Source organism: Barbatula barbatula, assembly GCF_947034865.1.
Source record: "Barbatula barbatula genome assembly, chromosome: 3".
NCBI lineage: Eukaryota > Metazoa > Chordata > Actinopteri > Cypriniformes > Nemacheilidae > Barbatula > Barbatula barbatula.
Genome location: NC_136764.1, coordinates 7,651,982 through 7,670,045, shown reverse-complemented (window position 1 = coordinate 7,670,045; position 18,064 = coordinate 7,651,982). Strand labels below are relative to the sequence as shown.

The 18,064-nt window shown below is 38.0% G+C and overlaps 1 protein-coding gene across 1 annotated transcript; it reads left to right on the top strand.

The window, feature by feature from the left end:
• The first annotated feature begins 4,858 nt into the window (after positions 1–4,858).
• rorcb (RAR-related orphan receptor C b) lies at positions 4,859–17,846 on the top strand. Its single transcript, XM_079452651.1, has 10 exons — positions 4,859–5,202; positions 9,022–9,107; positions 9,355–9,496; positions 10,245–10,712; positions 11,109–11,230; positions 11,598–11,730; positions 12,849–12,956; positions 13,814–13,924; positions 14,036–14,148; positions 14,840–17,846. The coding sequence occupies exons 1-10, from the start codon at positions 5,196–5,198 to the stop codon at positions 14,999–15,001; spliced, it is 1,452 nt and encodes a 483-aa protein (XP_079308777.1). The 5' UTR covers positions 4,859–5,195; the 3' UTR covers positions 15,002–17,846.
• The last annotated feature ends 218 nt before the right edge of the window (positions 17,847–18,064 follow it).

Below are 18,064 nucleotides of genomic sequence, written 5' to 3'. Positions count from 1 at the left end.
GCATGGTCGACATCTCAGCATCAGTCTCCTCCGGCACTCGACTGCCTGACGATGCCAGCAGGCAGCTGTCCGATGCAGCGACAGAAATGGAGTCATCATCCCTACAGGAAGTCTTGCCACCATGAGACGGCCGTCTGCCGCTCGTAGGGGGACGAACCAGGTGAGCGTACAGGGGTATGGACGGTCCGCGAGCATGAAGCTGACGGAGCGACATCCGGAGCGAGTCCCCAAATCCCCCCCGCCGCTCACCAAAGCCATCAACCGCGCCGAAACAGCGGCTGAAGACGCCTGGGAAGCAGACGGGGTGGTGGCTGCGCTCACAAAGAACGAAGCCTACCGTGACCGCAACACCCTGATTGCCATGTCCGCACACACGGGACATGCCGAATCAGTGAAACCTGCCTCAGCATGCTTGATCCCCAAGCAAGTGACGCAGGTATCATGGCTGTCAGACTCCGGGATGAGTCTGTCGCATCCGAGGACACAGCTACGAGACATGCTCGTAGCCGGACGGACTTACCTCTTAAGGTCTGTAGCCTTCTGCCGAAACGCCCAAATCAGTCTCGAAGTCGAGTATCGCATGTAGCATTTAGCAAACACACATGTGAATGACCGCCGCCATCTTCCTTTATACCCGTATGTACGGGGTGGAGACTGGCGTGCGTGTGCCATTCGCCAAGCCCATTGGCGTTTTATAATTAATTATCTCGGAGAAGGTAGATTCTCAAGATCAAACCCCAGTCAGTCTCTCAACACAACGTCGAGAGACCGACTGAAGGGGAATGATAATTATCTCAAAATAAAATAACATCATGTTTTACTGTAAAGGAGTAGTTCACCTTCAAAATGAAAATGCTGCCATCATTACCTCACCATCATGTCATTTTAAACTTGTGTGACTTCCTTTCTTCCGCAGAACACAAAAGTACATATTTTGAACGTTGGTTTCAATAGAAGTGACTTTTCAATAGAAGGTGGCTGTGTTGTTCTCTAACCAACATTTTCCTAAATATCTTCTTTTGTGTTCTGCGGAAATGAACGAAAGTAAAACCTCCTCTACTCTTCTTTCCCGCCTGCCCCCTCACCTCCATCTGATTTAACAGCCGATGATTTTGCGCCTGTTCTACGTCATCCCTGCCCTTTTCCGTGCTGACAATGACACTGCAAGCATCTGGCTCCTCTCGCCAATGGTATTATTTGCTGGTAAAATTTGCCTAGCAAATCAGAGATGGCTCAGTCATGTAAGCTTTTGTACACCCTGCTGTTGACGTATTGTGTTATGCGCTCTGCAGATGGGTTAAAAGCCTTTTTACTCTGCCTGTCCGTCTCTCACCCTTTTCATCCACAGGGGTGTGTTTCATTTATTCTTACGCTTGTTTGTTTTGATATATCGTGTGTATTGTTCTCTGTTCAGAGAGATGAAATGCAGGTGCTGCTTTTGTTTGATAGAAACTGTCTGTGCCATACTGTGCATGACCATCTATTATACCTCCTCATTTTGAAGTTTCAAAACTTTTTTATTGTTTATTATAAAGTGTACATATTATGTCTCTCTAAAAGATTTTCAGCTTTTTTGTGTTTGGTGAAGTGAATCTGAAGTGCCAGGAGATCCTTCTGTACAAAGTTTATTACGTGAGAAGGTTTTGCCTAGTTTGAAAGATGGTGCATGCCTGAAATGAGAATTACGCAATGCTTTTGATTCATAACATAAGTTTGAAAACTTAATAGATATATGCGCATGCATAAACACTGCTTTATTTTCAGTATTATTCACATTTATTCATAATATGTCATTGTTTTCTAATTCTATTTTTACTGCAATAAGATTATTATTAACATGTTCATTTAGAAAGGATCTCCTTTTCTTGACAGAAATATTCAAGACATGACAAAGACTGTCTGATTGTATTTTATGCCGACCTGTATTTTGAGTCCTATTCGACCATGACTGCAATGAGAAACGGGAGATTTTCTTGTGGCATAAATTTATTAATCGAGGATAAGGATTCTACTATGAATAAATGTTTCTGTATTTGTTACTTTGTGCTAGATAGCCACATACATCACTCAAGAGACAAAGAAGGTGTAATAAATCTTATTGCAACTGTTTATGGCAACCCCAATGAAATGTTATTGCTCTGATGTTTCTCTTTTATAGCTCAGGAGATATGATGGAGCTCTCAGTTGTGTTTTATTTAACTTAGTCTCAGATGTTTCTCTTAAAATTGTTGAGGACAAATAGAAATTTAAACAAATGAGACAATTGTTAAAGAATGTATGAATAATATAATGTAAACCTTAATGTAAACTGAATGTGGAAGTAAAATGATCTGGATTCGTTGAGATCTCTTTTTAAAACTCTTATGGAAACGTTTGTGAGATTTCTGTCTCTTTTTCTGAGGAGAAATAATTTTGAGATATTTAGGAGATTTTATCTGTGCATTCTACAACCATAAGAGAGAGAGAGAGAGAGAGAGAGAGAGAGAGAGAGAGAGGGAAGAAGAAACATAAAATGAGAGTGTGTGTTTTCACTGACACACTGACCTGATAGCGTGTTGCCTGGAGTCACATCAGATAACCAGACTCAAACCGGTGGAGATTAGAGAGCATTTGAAACAGCGGAGAAGCGAGGGATTAGAGAGAGAGATGGAGATGGAGCAGGAGGGAGTGGGATTATGCCGCCATGCAAAAGTAGGATCAAACGTAATCCCTGTGCATGCTGAAACCCCCATCTCTGCGAGCCGCAGGGAGGATTTACACATCCATCACTTGATCAATTCTCCATTTCCAAACCACATCGAGTTTCTGGATCACTTCATTCACTCTTTACATTAAAACTCTTACAGTGGTCAATTTGTTAAACCTTTTAATCTCAGGATTACATTGTGGGCACTCGGCAGTCATGCTTTCCCCTATGCAAAACATCCCAGAGCAACTGTTTACCGATCAGGGAGTTGCTCTTTTTATCTCAGGAGATTTGATCACATTTTCTGTTGTGTTTCACTGAGGTGTCCATAGAAAATGAGATACAGAATCAATACAAATGACATAAGAGTATATGGAGCTCTAGATTGTATAGTGAAAAAGTATCAATTTAAAATATAGCATAAAATCTGATGAGTTCATATTGAAATCTTAATAAAATGACAATTCTGAACACATCTCACATAATGAGAATACTGTTTTAGGAAAATAAGCAAACGTTCTGCTCTCCATATTTTGTCATTGCAGTAAAGAGATTTCGTCGGTTTCAATTTCTGTTCTTAATGCTACAATTCCTGTAAAAGTGTTTTGGTTTACTGGCTTAAGTCATGGTTTATGATGGTTTATGAAACAGTTAGAAACGTAACAGTAAACCCCTCCTCAACAAGACACACGTAAAGTCACATGTCCAATCTGAATAAATATTGACTTGAATATTATACTGTAACCTCGATGTGCACTCGATGTGCTTATGTCATGTTTTTGATCATATCATCTACAGTGTGCTCGGAAAATGTTATCGCTCGAATCCATTAATGAATTTTTATTCTTCAACTGTTTCCTCTGATGAATCCAGTGTATGGGCTTGGATTGAGATCCCCTGCCCCCACACTGTCAGTAATTTTGCTTTTACGTAGGTTTAGGGTCAAAATGTCACGGCTGTTGAGTTACCGGGCAAGCGGAGAACACAGGAACGGTTGAATGTGGTAATGTGGAGAACTCGACAACAATGGGACAGAACGATACTGATAATGGTCACAATTATACAAATGTACGTGTTTTAAATATGATACTAGAAACAAAACTGAATGTGTTGAGCTCTGTCCATGATTGATGTCTCTTGTAATGATGTTTATTGCATGAGAGAGACAGACAAGCAGTTCAGTGAGCAAATGACAGACATACAGAACAGCAGGGGCCCAGCGGGCTCGTCTGGTGCACGAATAGAAATAAACAGATCGTATCAAAAAGAGCAACAAGAAGAAAAGGAACAAATCCCACAGGACCTCGAACTTGAAGGTAAAGACGAGAAATGAAGAGGAATGATACGTCGAGGAGGAGAAAAAAAGATGATAGGAGGTGTTGAGGGAGGAGCCACGTACGCACATTGTGTGCTGTCTGGCTGTTCCACTAACCCACTTCTAATCTTCTCTGTGTTTCATAACCAGCCACTGCCAGAGAATTGCATCACCAAGTTTTACCTGTACGCATAGTTGCCAATTTGGAGAAAGGAGCAAAAAGCACACAGAGGCACATAAGGAATCATGTTTTTTCTCTTTATGTCTAATATATTGGCTCTGGTTTCATTGGGAACAGTTTGGGTTTTTGTGTCAGGGGTAAGATTGTAACCGTCTCAAATGTGATTGATATACCTGCATTTTGATTGGATCTTAATGTTTCTGAATGAAAAATAAATCAGTTGGGCGTTCAGAGGGTCTCCAAAGATTACATTACAGGACCAATTCTTATTTATCCCAGTTTATTGCATGCAATAAACATGCTGGTTTTAAACCACTTCACCAGATCGCATCTACACTGTGTATTATACAAAAATATTTTGAATGTACAATTATTTAAACAAAACGTGAAGTATCAGACAAAACGTGTTTACATCATAAACAGATGACACAACATTATGGTCGGTATGCAGTAAGCCCATGGACACTTGAACAGGCCTTTGCATATCGAATAATTCAATTATGCATGCTCAGCTACATCTTAAGTCTTGTAGAACGCAGTCACCATTATGTTTTCCTTTTTTTGGATACTTTACAACACAACTGATGGCACCGTGTCGTAGTTTCACATATTTCAAACAATGAGCCAATGAATGAAATGTCGCGCTGCTAAATTAAGTAACCGTGCCACCTTAAGCGCTGTCGCGGGATGCGCGTCCCCGTGAGCAGTGACCGACATCATGTGAGAGTCCACGCGTCAGAAAGTAGGTTAGCAGGGTAGAGTGAGAGCGGAGGAAGAGCGCGTTTCATACCGCACCGTAACACGCACCGAACGCGACTTTCGCTTTCTCAGAGCGACAGAAGACAGATTTAAAAACGCAAACTTACTTCGTGGATGTTTTGACGTGATTTCTCTTCATAATAATGGTCACGATCAGGGCTGAAAAGTTATTTTCGGGTCCCACGTAAGCTTTTACTCCATCCAAATAGGCTATTATTACGCATCCTGTGGACTTTCAACCGAACGCGATCAAAATGAGAGGTAAGAGTAGGCCTTCTTGCAACTAGTATTTATTTATTTATAGTGTGTTCGTGAGCACGTTCATTGTTTGTCAACTTAAAATTGCGTTTATACAACAATTGCGTGTGGTTTTAAACCCGCACTGCTCGTTCAGGAAACTGCCTCTCACGATATTCGCACCGCGGTGATACTTGACATGTTTCAATCATCTGTGTTGTGGATTTATTTACATCCGTTTAGTTTCCGTGCGCACACTTGCGTTTTCTTGCTCCGTGTGACATTGACACTTGTTACTTTGTGGCGCATTTAAACGGAACGCGATCATGTTTAAATGTTCTGCGTTCGATGCGTTACCATGTATCAAAAATCTGTAAAGCTTTTATCGTCGGCGATACTCTGTTTGACATGCCTGTTTATGACGTCATTTATTTGTAATATTATTCTCATGTAATGATTATAAAGATATATTAATAAATGGCTTAGAATACTTTTTTCTGATTGGATGCTGTGATTTACTATAAATATATATATATTTGTAGGATTCTTATAAAAGCGATTTATCATACTATTTATTAACAGTTTAGGAGTGTACAGTAGGATGCTCTCCAGATATTTCTGTCACTGCTTAAAGTCTTAACAGAAAAACAAAGACTGCCTAACCAGAAATCCAACTGAGTAAATATTGTATTGTGATGACTTTTCATTTAACTAGTTGCCCAAACAATTGTCTGTTGGCACAAACTAGGCATCTTCTCACTTAGTTTGTTCTCTGGACAAATGTTAGCCAGTTGTGTCCGAGCACACTGTCGTGAGGTGGGGCAGTGTTTAAAATATACGCTCGCATCTGGCCAATCTGTGTCACAGAAGGATTAATCCTGAAGAAGAGCTATAGTCTGAATCTTGGTGTCACTTAGTCTTTCTTCAATGGTCGCAACCTATAGCTACTTTCCCTCTCTGTTGTTACACAATGGAAACTCCAACAGTTGGATCTCTTCATTAAAGTTTACATTTCATTTGCGCTAAACTAAACATGATTTAAAAATGATTGATATCAATATTCCTCTTAAGTTTCATTTCTTTGTTTGCGTTGTTGCTACGCAGTTACTGTTTGTGCCCTCCACCCATGTTATACAACTCAAGTCTTGCTTGTTGTTTTTTTAAATGCCACAAAGATGAGACATGCCTTAGACTAAGGATATCACGCACGCACACACTTTTTTGATACAGAAGCTGGTCCAGGCTTATTTTGAAGCACCGCCACGCTTCCTTTATCTGCATGGATTGGCGGCCTTGCACTTGTTGACGTTCATTTGATACGAAGCGTGGCCTGAAGTGGCTTACTGACACTTATCCAAAACCAGAGTGTTATTCTGTTCTGTCTGTGAAAGCAACTGGATTTCATGTCAATTATGTAAACCAGTGAGGTATTAATTCATTGTTCTTTACTTTGGCCTACATATGCAAACCGCATGAACAGAAATAATTTACTCGTCATCAGTTTGACAAACAAGCAGGGCAGAAGTCTATGAGTCTGAGATAATCCATAAACCATTATAAATCTAATTATATACATTTTATTATGTGCAATATATGATTGAATAAAATGTAATTTCGCCAGTTCTTACTCATTTTTATGCTGCCGTTACAAAAGAAGATTGCTCATTGGTGTGACACATTGCTGGTATAACTCAACAAAATTGGAGAAATGTTGCATCAGGTGATTCAAATAATTTATTCACCTATTTCAATAATTCAGTAAATTATGACAGAATTTTCATTTTGGAGGCTATAACCTTAATAAGGGAATTTATGGATTGCAGTTTTTAAATAGAATAATATGTTGAAACTTCTAAATAAACTTTATATTCTTAATATGGCTTACAGATTCAATCTGAATTCATTAGGTTTCCTAAACATTTGGGAAGAGGCATTTTTAACGGTTTGATAAGTACAGTAGAAATAATTATTTTGGTATCAACTTTAGTGCTTGTCTTTAAGGTTATCAATATACCAGTGAACCTTGACAAAAAACAACCTATTCGTGATACACACATTTATAGTCTTTTTGTTCAGGAAAATAGACAAAAAAATATTGGTGAGTCATTCTGCACTACTGAGATTTTTAGCCAATCAAATGCTCTCTGAAAGATAGGCCAGCGGCCCCTCTTACATTGACCTGACTCTTCAATCCATTAAATCCATTATGCTTCACTGCTTGATCTAATCTCTGGTCTTGTGTTATATCATCGCTTTACTGAGTTACTCAGTGTTCTTTACTTCAAGCAAATATTTCTCATTAATGGTAACTATTAATAAATAACTATCAAAAAATCTGTTTACATTGGTTCGATTCTCGTTTTTGGTTCAGTATACTTCAATCTGTAAAAAATAAATGATGTGATTTTAATTATTATTCAACGTTTATTTATATAGTTTATGACACTTATTAAAATAACCTCTGTAGAGCATTATTTTTATAAAACCTGGAGAAAAAGTGCAGGCATACAACATAATCACCTTGTCTGTCTATGAAAATCAATTTTTATATCTTATTGCGGTTGTAACATTTGTCATGTGGCTAAAACCAATTTTAGCTTTATGCTTTGGAAGTCAAAGCGCTACAGACCAACACTGCTTGAATTTACACATAAACTATCTGCGGTGCTTTGGCCTCCAAAGCATGACACCGTGTCTACACCTGACAAAAAGACAATGAAACGCATTAGACCCATTATAATGTAAATTATATTTACATTATAATGTGACGCGACACTCCAGTCGTATCCGGTGTGGACACGGTGTGAGGCTAAAGACGCTGCAAAATAGCCACACAAAAACATCTGAAGGACGGCAAAATTTTAAAAAGCAATGACATTTTGCTTGTTCGTCTATTCATAGCATAACATTTGAAAGGGATGCATTCAATTGGCTTTGTCTGTTCGTATGTGTCAAATTAATGAATCTGACGTGACCAGTTCCACCTTAACAGAGAGAAGGGAAAGGCCTATTCAAATTGCGTGTACCAGGGATCATCCCACAACAGCCCTCCCCTTTTCACTGAGAAAGTATGTCAGTAGGTCAGCGGGTCCACATGGGTTTACAGCCAAGATGAATAAAGTGACATTTGGAGTCAACCAATCGCAGACGCGCCTGCCCGGGCGTCGTCCAATAAGCTGGCAGAACTGGTAGGGAGGTGGAACCTCTGCGTTATTAGTCTGAGCGGCCCTGAATGGCGTTCTAGAGGAATGTTTGCAGACGGAGGTTATATAACAGTACCCAGAGAGCGGTAGGGGAGGGGCAGCTGAGGGCTTTTTCCATTGCATGCAACAGTGTATACTGGTCATTGCGTTCAGCTGACAGACGAACCAGAGAGACAAAATGGAGGATGTTTTTTCTTAGAAACGTGTCGCCGCAAGCTGCCCTTACAGAACATCCACATAGTCACATATTGAACATTTTTGAGTGAGTCCCATCTAAACCACATGAAATAAAATGTGGAAAAACGTGAAATTCATGTGGTTTTTCTGTAAGGGTGGTGCAACCTTATTTAATTTATTTTGTTTTTTATTAGACGTGGATGTGAAGTTAAGCATCTCATTTTTAAAGAACCTTGAGAGCAGTAAAAGCAAAATCATAATTCACGCTACAGTTGGAAAATCAATCCTTGGCTATTTCTGTCAGAGCGAGACAGAGGCTATCGCACTGTTAATTCTCATTGCTTGTTATTTGTTGTTGTGTTTATGAGCAATCTAATTTCATGTGAGTCATTTCATTGGGTTTTGGGATATGTTTATATTGTATTGTTTTGTTGTATAACAATATTTTATGGTTTTGTTACAGCTCAAATTGAGGTTATACCTTGTAAAATTTGTGGAGACAAATCCTCTGGAATTCATTACGGAGTAATCACATGCGAAGGCTGCAAGGTAAGAATTCTTCCCATAATTCTTCATCTTTCCTTTCCCAAAAATGGCCACACATTTAAAATGATGCAAACTTTGCGCTCTGTCCCCCATATTTACCTCTCATCCTGTTGTTTTCGTGCGGCTTTTTCTGGGTCAGTTTATATCACTTCATATTTGTCATTCCAAGCAAAGACACGACCGAGAAAAGCCGCACCTGGTTCGAGTCATTAGGTACACTTGGTAACGCAGTTTCTTTTTTTTCTTGTAGGGTTTTTTCAGACGCAGCCAGCAAAACAATGCCATGTACTCATGCTCGCGACAGAGAAACTGTCTGATCGATCGAACAAATCGAAACCGCTGCCAACACTGTCGCCTGCAGAAGTGCCTGGCGCTCGGCATGAGCCGTGATGGTGAGAGAGTGACAGATAATTTAATAGTGTTCATTAAACAGAACAGAAATGTTAAAAAATGATGATTCATGTTGAAGTAATAGTGTAAATGGGAACAGGCAGGGTCAAAGGTGCAACAATATGGATTTTCCAGTTGACCTTTTTGGACCCTGAATGTGTTTATAGTGAATCAGGTTTCAAATATATACCTGTTGTGCCATTACTCCTGTGGATGCAAAAGTTCTTGGCTTTTTTGCATCTTGATCACTTTTTATGTTTAGAATTGCTTGACCTTCTAAAATCTAGTTTTATTCATGTTTGTTTAATTCTGTGATTCACCAGAACAGAATGAGACTATAAACCATGATTTAAATGGTTTGTTATTATAAACGTTTCGCCTTCTGTTGAAGAAACATTATTAAAAAATCTAGTCTTATTATGCAATGGACTGTTTTTAAACAAATTTAAGTAAAGAGTAAACAACAAACAAATAAGACATTATACTTTGCATAAATTACAATTAAGCACATTTCCTGTTATGAAAGTAATGACACGATAGGAAAAAAACATTGGTGTTGAAAATAGTATCCAATGATTTTATGCAAAATATACATGGAAATTCTTCTGTAACCACGTCAACGATTTTCAACCTTTTCGTGATCTTGATTAAAGCAGTTGCTCTATATCCGTAAAGCAAAAAAAATTTGTAGTTTTTTTTAATACAGAAATGCAATAAATAAACATTTTCTCTTAATATTACTTTCTGCAGCGGTAAAGTTTGGGCGCATGTCAAAGAAACAGCGAGACAGTCTGTATGCAGAGGTCCAGCGGCATCAGCAGCGGTCTCAGGACTGTCTGACTGGTTTGGGTGGCGGTCTGCCACTTCACGACAGCGAGGACAGCACACACAGCCGGCCGTACAGCAGCGGAGGGTCCAGCGCCACCCTCAGTGACCTGGACGACATCGCTGCGCTGCCCGACGGCCTTCTGTTCGACCTTCCGTTGACCCCGGAGGAGACAAGAGAGTACTGCAACCTGGACATACTCGAAAGCGGCGGGGGCAGTTACAGGAGCGCAGGAAGTGGAAGCTCGTCCAATCAGAGCTCGCCAGAGCCTAGCACTGTAGATTTCACAGAAGAGGGGCGGGTGAAGCATGAGTATTTACTGCCCGAAAACAGTCTCCTAATGCACTCTTTACTGGGTTCCCTACAAGACAACTGCTCTCTAAATGATATAGGTAAGCTGCCATTAGACATCATCTTTAAGGCTGCAATCTGTAACTTTTTGGGTTAAAAATAAGCAAAAATCTGTCATTATGCTAGTACATAAACAGTCCTCACATCAGTCAATTTTTAATAATGCTGAGCTGTCTGGTATGATTTCAAGAAAGATGGCAGATTGACGTCATTTTACGTAAAGATAAGAACGTAAGGTAACCTGCAAATTTATGTTTCATGATGGCGATAGAGAGGCAAACGTACGGACTGACGCTTTTACAGAATCTTCAAAAATGGCAGAGAAAAGAACAGACAGACAGAAATAAGGACAGCAGGATAGATAGATTGATACGTAAGTTGGATGCAGGATTTTGATGGGAACTCTGCTTATGTTGTATGTGTTCATTTGTGTTCAGAGCGGATCACTCAAAATGTTGTGAAGTCTCACCTGGAGACATGTCAGTACAGCACAGAAGAGTTAAAGAAACTCACCTGCAACGTCTACACACCAGAAGAAACTCGCAGCTTTCAGCTCAAGGTAAGCCAACACTACCTGATCTGAACATCTATAGCACATGATGGATAGGAGGGCCGATAGACGATGCAATAGTCCATCGCCGATGACTGACAGACATCACAATGTTTTGTCGTGATTCCAAACGACGGGCATGATTTAAGATTAATTCATTTTAATTCCAACTACATTTTGAATTTAACCGATGTCATCGTCTCTCGCAATGTTTCACTGTAGACATCGCCCAGCCATAATGAATAGCATAAGGCCTCTTCAATATTCTTTATCTTTTCTCAAAAACAAAGATGTTAAAGTATAAAAATGATCTCCTAAACAAGTGTCTCGATACCTAATCATTGTTGTTATGTTCATATTTTCTGTGTGGTTTCAGTCTGCGGAATGGATGTGGCAACAGTGTGCCCTGCACCTCACAAACGCCGTCCAGTACGTTGTGGAGTTTGCCAAGCGCGTCTCTGGGTTCATGGACCTCTGTCAGAATGACCAGATTATCTTGCTCAAAGCAGGTCAGTGCATGGAAAACACTTTACTAATCCCTGATTAGACACCAGATTTCTCTCTCATATAACTTTATCCAGTCAAATCCACGATGCGTCAGCGTGACAAAAACTATGCGGTATTGAAGTGCGCATGCCCAGTGGAGGTAGCTGTATCCCTTCAAGCCACAACCCAACCGTTACTTGGCTAAACTTAAATGCGAGAAAGCTACACGATCCATTTAACAAAGTTTAATTAATATTCAACAAATTGTTTATTTAATACAATGAATATACTGTAAAATTCAACAAATTGTTTATTTAATACAATGAATATACTGTAAAATGTAACAAATTGTTTATTTAATACAATGAATTTACTGTAGAATTCAACAAATTGTTTATTTAATACAATGAATTTACTGTAGAATTCAACAAATTGTTTATTTAATACAATGAATATACTGTAAAATTCAACAAATTGTTTATTTAGTAGAATGAATATACTGTAAAATTCAACAAATTGTTTATTTAATACAATAAATATACTGTAAAATTCAACAAATTGTTTATTTAATACAATAAATATACTGTAAAATTCACTGTAGAATTCAACTGTAGAATTGTACTGTAGAATTCAACAAATTGTTTATTTAATACAATGAATATACTGTAGAATTCAACAAATTGTTTATTTTATACAATTATGATACTATAAAATATATTATCCTATATATATATATATATATATATATATATATATTAACTGTCTTTACTGTTGCGATAACACGATTCGATTTTTCTAGAAGGTTCACAGTTTCTTTTTATTAGGCAAATAAAGTTAACATTACATAATTTTACTAGATTAAACATAGAAACATATATATTCTGTCCACATCGTTCATTTTATGTTCAATTATAAACTTGAACTAATGTTTGTCTCCTTTTCTTTTTGTTCCTCCATTATTCTCTCTACTTCTGTCTTTGCTCCTGCGGTTTCCTCCTTCCATTCTATTTAACTTTATCTCTTTGTCTGTTTCTCTACCTGTCTCTTTGTCTATCTCTCTCTCTCGGTCTCTCTCTCTTTCTTTTTCCTTTCCTTCCCTTCTTTTTCTTTGCTGCTCTCTTTCTCTCTATTACTGTTCCAGGATGTTTGGAAGTTCTGCTGATCCGAATGTGTCGGGCTTACAACTCTTCCAATAACACTATGTATTTTGACGGAAAGTTTGCCAGCCCGCAGCTCTTCAAAGCTCTCGGTGAGTCTCTGCTTTTGATCGGGGCAGCATACTACTCTACATGTACCATACTACTCATGCTGAGCATTGGGTACTGTACAGTATCTCACAATGCATTCGATTCGTCCATTCGTCTCTAAAGTGACATATGAAACACAAGCGATGTCAACCATAATTTTAAGCATTTATTCACTGCAGAAATGTATTTGATGGTGTTTTGAAGTATTCACTTTCAAGCAAAGCATGTGTTAGTTTACAATGCAAAACGCCATTAGCATCTCAAAACCAAGAAAAACACAAGAGGTTAGAGCTAAAGTCAGAGCGTTGGCATCATGAATTCATAGATGAAGGCTAATGCTTTTTTTAACCTACTTACTGAACACAAGTGATGCTGGAGGCGAGTAATAATTTTTCAACAAAACAAGAAATGAAAACAGTTCTAGATGGTGTTCTTTGTGTTTTAATACATTAAAAAACTCTTTAGACTTGGAACAAGTTCTACCATTAGTATAATTTGACTTAGTATAGTATAAATCTCAGTATTAGGATAAAACATATTTTTCAGAAACAGCCTGGCACGAAATGGCATTTTTACAAACCCCTTTCATTGATTTTCATAATAAAAGTTTTAGATTCGATCTGTAAATGCAACTGGATGTACTGGATGCTGAATGTTGCTCACAAAAATGTGTTAATACATTTAATTTTTCGATCCTGGTCAGTACAGTATGTTTTAATGTAAGGATTGCAATTTTTAATTGGACTTCTTTTATTTATTAATTTATTTATTATATGGCAGAAATCTGTTTTATTCCTGAAACGGTGTGAATTATTAGTCCTTCTGCTGTATGGTAACTGGTGCATGTATGTATTCATAGGATGTGATGATCTGGTAAACGCAGTCTTCGAACTGGCAAAAAGCATGACTCGTCTGCAGCTGAGTGAGGAGGAAATGGCTTTATTCAGTGCAGCGGTTCTGCTGGCCCCGGGTAAGATGCTCACACATGTCTGGACCCATTTCCTAGTGCATAAAATGGGTAAAGTGGTCAGATTTTGACTTTAGCATGCACATGCTCTCACAGTTTAAACGTGTTTTTCAGATCGTCCATGGTTAACAGAGTCTGAGCAAGTTCAGAAACTGCAGGAGAAGGTTTATGTGGCCTTGCAGCACTGCTTGCACATGGACGGAGCCACCACAGAGAAACTGGACAAGGCAAGGAACCGTATTCTTTGTTTAAAGACCATGTTACTGTATATTACACACTGTAAAAATGTTTTGTAAGTTGTGTTTTACTTATTGTTTTTTCATGAAGTTTAATAACATTAATACAAAAATTAATTTTTTTTAAACCATCGACGATGCCCCATATTTTCACACATTTTACATTTCGGTATTATTACTGGTTTCGCCATAACACTGAGCTCAAAACATCAGTTTAACATAACAGTTAATAAAAAGAGGCCAGAAGTGGCCATTTGATCGTTTTTATCTTTTATGACTGTCCTCACAAACCAATTTCCAGACATAGTCACCCATCATCGCTTCATCTCATCTTCCCTTTGCTACGGAAGTTTGTTGAATTTTCCAACAGTGACTATTGGAAAATAATTTGTGAAAATGTGTACAGTTTTAGTTTTTTTGCAATATACCCATATATCGTAATTAAAGATATAAGCTCAAAATTTACTTGAGCTAAATATACACTAAAACATAGATGCTACATGACAATAAATATTACCACAACAATTAGCAGCACAGAATTGTGCAAGAACTATAAAAAGGCTGGGCGAAACCAATATTGGTTACATCAATTTGGCAAATGGATCTCGCTCTGTGTTTTTGTCATGTGCATCCAAAGCTGTACACCTGAATTCATTTAATAGACATTCTCTTCTATAAGCAGATGGTGTCTAAACTACCACGGATGAAGTCCATCTGTAACCTGCACATTGACAAGCTACAGTTCTTCCGTCTGGTTCACCCGGAAACAGCCTATAACTTCCCACCTCTGTACAGGGAAGTGTTCGGCAGCGAGATCAACTTTCCTGACTCCACCAACAGTTAAATAGACAGAGAGGGAGAAAGAGAGTGATGGGGAAATTAAAAAAAGAGTGTACAATGAAAACAGTGGAGAAAAATACATCCTGACATTTAAAAGCAGCATTTGAAAAAATGAAGGTCCAGGGAGAATGCAACACTGTATTACATCCGAACCACACACACATCCGGTAACAAACTCTCATAAACATGATAAAACACACACATAACACGCACATACACAACCAGCCACAGGGGCCAACAAAGTGTTTTAGATTCCACGCTAACATGCTCTCCAGCACACAAGTAACCTTTTAAAAAAACATACAGGCATTCAGATTATTCCTGGGATTGTGCTAGACCTGATCTACCTGTTGTCTCATGAATTTTCATGTAATGTACAGATGAAATGTTACATGTTGATATTCAGCCATACAACAGTTCTGTGCACAGGATTTTTTGCACACAGCCTTTTAATGAAGTATACGACATTAGGGCGATAGTCCATCGTCCTTCATCACCGAATCACTCTTTCAGTGTTGACATCACTCTTTATTCTTGTCTCCCATTGTATTTTACCCTCAGGCGAATTATGAATGTATCCCACGAAATATAGCACTTGCTTTGAATTGAGACCGAATGTAGATGTTGCACTTTTGGTCCTGCGTTTTTGCTTTACAAAGCTTTGACAATCCGCTCAAAAAGAAAAGAGAAAACCAATGTGCCCAGGTATTCAGTAAATATGAAGGGACCAATTTGACCAAATACCACTTTACCAGTGCTGCTTTAAAGGAATATTCAGTGTTATATATATAAGTTATTTTTGTAGTTTGAACATAAAAAATGCACAGACACTTAAAAGCACATAAAGCAATCTGAAACTGTTTTCTCTATATCGCCATCTTTGTTTGAAACATAAAATTGCAGGTGACATTTCCTGAGAAATCCAACCTAACAGCTCAAATTTTAATTCATTATAAGCTTACCGTTGTGCATTGGAGTACGTTTTAAACAACGATTTTTGTATTTCAGTTTTCAGTATTTCTCTGCTTTATTTTTAAGATTGCAGCTTTTTAAATGGACAAAGCGTGGATCCGAATACGTTTCTTTTGTTACTTTTAGATTGATCCATTTTTATTAAATGTGAGTGAATTTGCTTATTTCTGTGCAGTGCAACTAGTATTTAACCTGGAATATTTCCTTAAAGCTATTTCGCTGAACTTGAAAGAACAAGTGTGCTGAATCATTTTCTAATGTGCTATAGAAAGTAGTTCAGTCAGTTTGGTTTTTAACCATCAGCCTGGTAATTCTACAGATGTTTTGTACAGATGTTTTGTACAGTCATGGCCAAAGGTTTGTGAACTCCTTTTTTTACCATAAAGAAAACCAGCTGCACACAATCAACTTCACATTTAAGTAACTGAATACCTCTGTATCTGTTTTATAAGCAAAAATCAAACGAGGTTGTAAGGACAGAAGTAAAGTCTGTTCGGCGATGGAAGTATAAGGAGTTTGCGAAGTTTTCCATGATTGTAAAGTTTTGGCGAACACAATATTCAGAGCAGTTATTTCACCCATGCACGCACATTTGCGCAGGCACATTTTGACACAGTGTTTGGTGCTGCTCCTTTTTTTGTATCATTTTAATGCAATGAGAAACCTCAGTCCCACATCCCTTTCCCTTGTAAAAGCCACTAAAAAATAAAAATAAATGAGTGTTTGTTTAATTTATATGGTCATTTTAAAAGGATTTGGAATAGGAATGTATATACATTAGCATATTAGTAGAGAAAGAGAGTAAAGGTGGAGCAGGTTAACTGGAGATGAGAATTTTAAAGGACGGCAGCGTGTGTGTGGACCGACTTCCACCCACTTTATTTTGGATGGACATTGCCAGCTGCCCTCTAGAAATGTTCTGGACAAAGTGATTTTTCCGAGCCAAGTTGGATGGAGCAATGTTTTCTGGAATCAACTTCACAATCTCAGTCTGGGGATAAAGCGTCTCGTAGGATCACCTGGTGATCTTTAAACCTTTGGACACTACGTTTCTTTCCACAGATCGAAAAACGGAGCAAAGATTCAGAATGTCAGACCTCAGTCCAGCAGACAGAAGGAACAGATATTGGTTTCTGTTGTGTTATTTTGTAATTTATTTATCACCTTTCTTTTGTCCATTTCTATGGCTGGGATCTTGTCCTTCAATTGTTACCTGCTTGTGCAGTTTTGACAGGTAGTACTACTATATCTGTGTAAATGGTTTTAAGTCAATCTCAAATGAATGATCATTCTAGATGAAGATGGAACGATATGATGAGAGAAAATCTGTCATATTTATATCTGCCCCGACCATATTCTGGAAACTTTAAGTGGTTTAGTAAAGGAGTGGTTCATAAATATATAAATTCTGTATTTTGATGTTTTGACAATCCCAACCTCTAGGCCTTTGAAGCATGCCTTTCTGTTCGGATGTGTTGTCTCATTCGGTCACTGTGTACAACAATTTATATGGTTCCATGTTTATTTCGTTTTTTGTAGAAGCAAAGTTTCCTGTGTATCACAAAAAAAGATCTATTCTCAGGGAGATAGCTGGTCTCTGTCTCAACCAGTATCCTCTGCCGACTATATACACATACACACATCGTCTTACACACACAGACATATACACTTTGCACCGAATAGGAGACCTGTATTCTTGATCACTGTGTCCTGTAGCTATATTTGAATATATATATTTTTTTGTGAACGTCGATCACAAAGTGTCAAAGACCTTTCCTCTTTCTGCTAATGTACTTTAACAGGTTCTTTCGGCCTGAATTATACAAAGAGAAAATTAAATAAAATTAATAAAAACTAAAGACGGATTTTATTCTTTGAAAACAAATGATGTTCTCTTGTGGTTTGTGTACTCGACTGATTTATTTACACATTAACATATACAGTTGGCTTATATAAGATGTCCTAGGCAGAATAGCCCAAATATGTGTCTTAGAATTACACCAGCATTAAATATGATGCTATGATAAATGGGATCATTATTAAATAATAATGAAGTATTACTATTTATCTTTTCTACACAATAAAGTCTAAAAAA

What these genes read in the sequence shown, in the direction of transcription:
- rorcb (XM_079452651.1), top strand. An exon ending in TCACATGCGAAGGCTGCAAG is followed by an intron (nt 9,108 to 9,354) that starts GTAAGAATTCTT and finishes TTTTTCTTGTAG; the next exon opens with GGTTTTTTCAGACGCAGCCA. An exon ending in CTGCTCTCTAAATGATATAG is followed by an intron (nt 10,713 to 11,108) that starts GTAAGCTGCCAT and finishes ATTTGTGTTCAG; the next exon opens with AGCGGATCACTCAAAATGTT.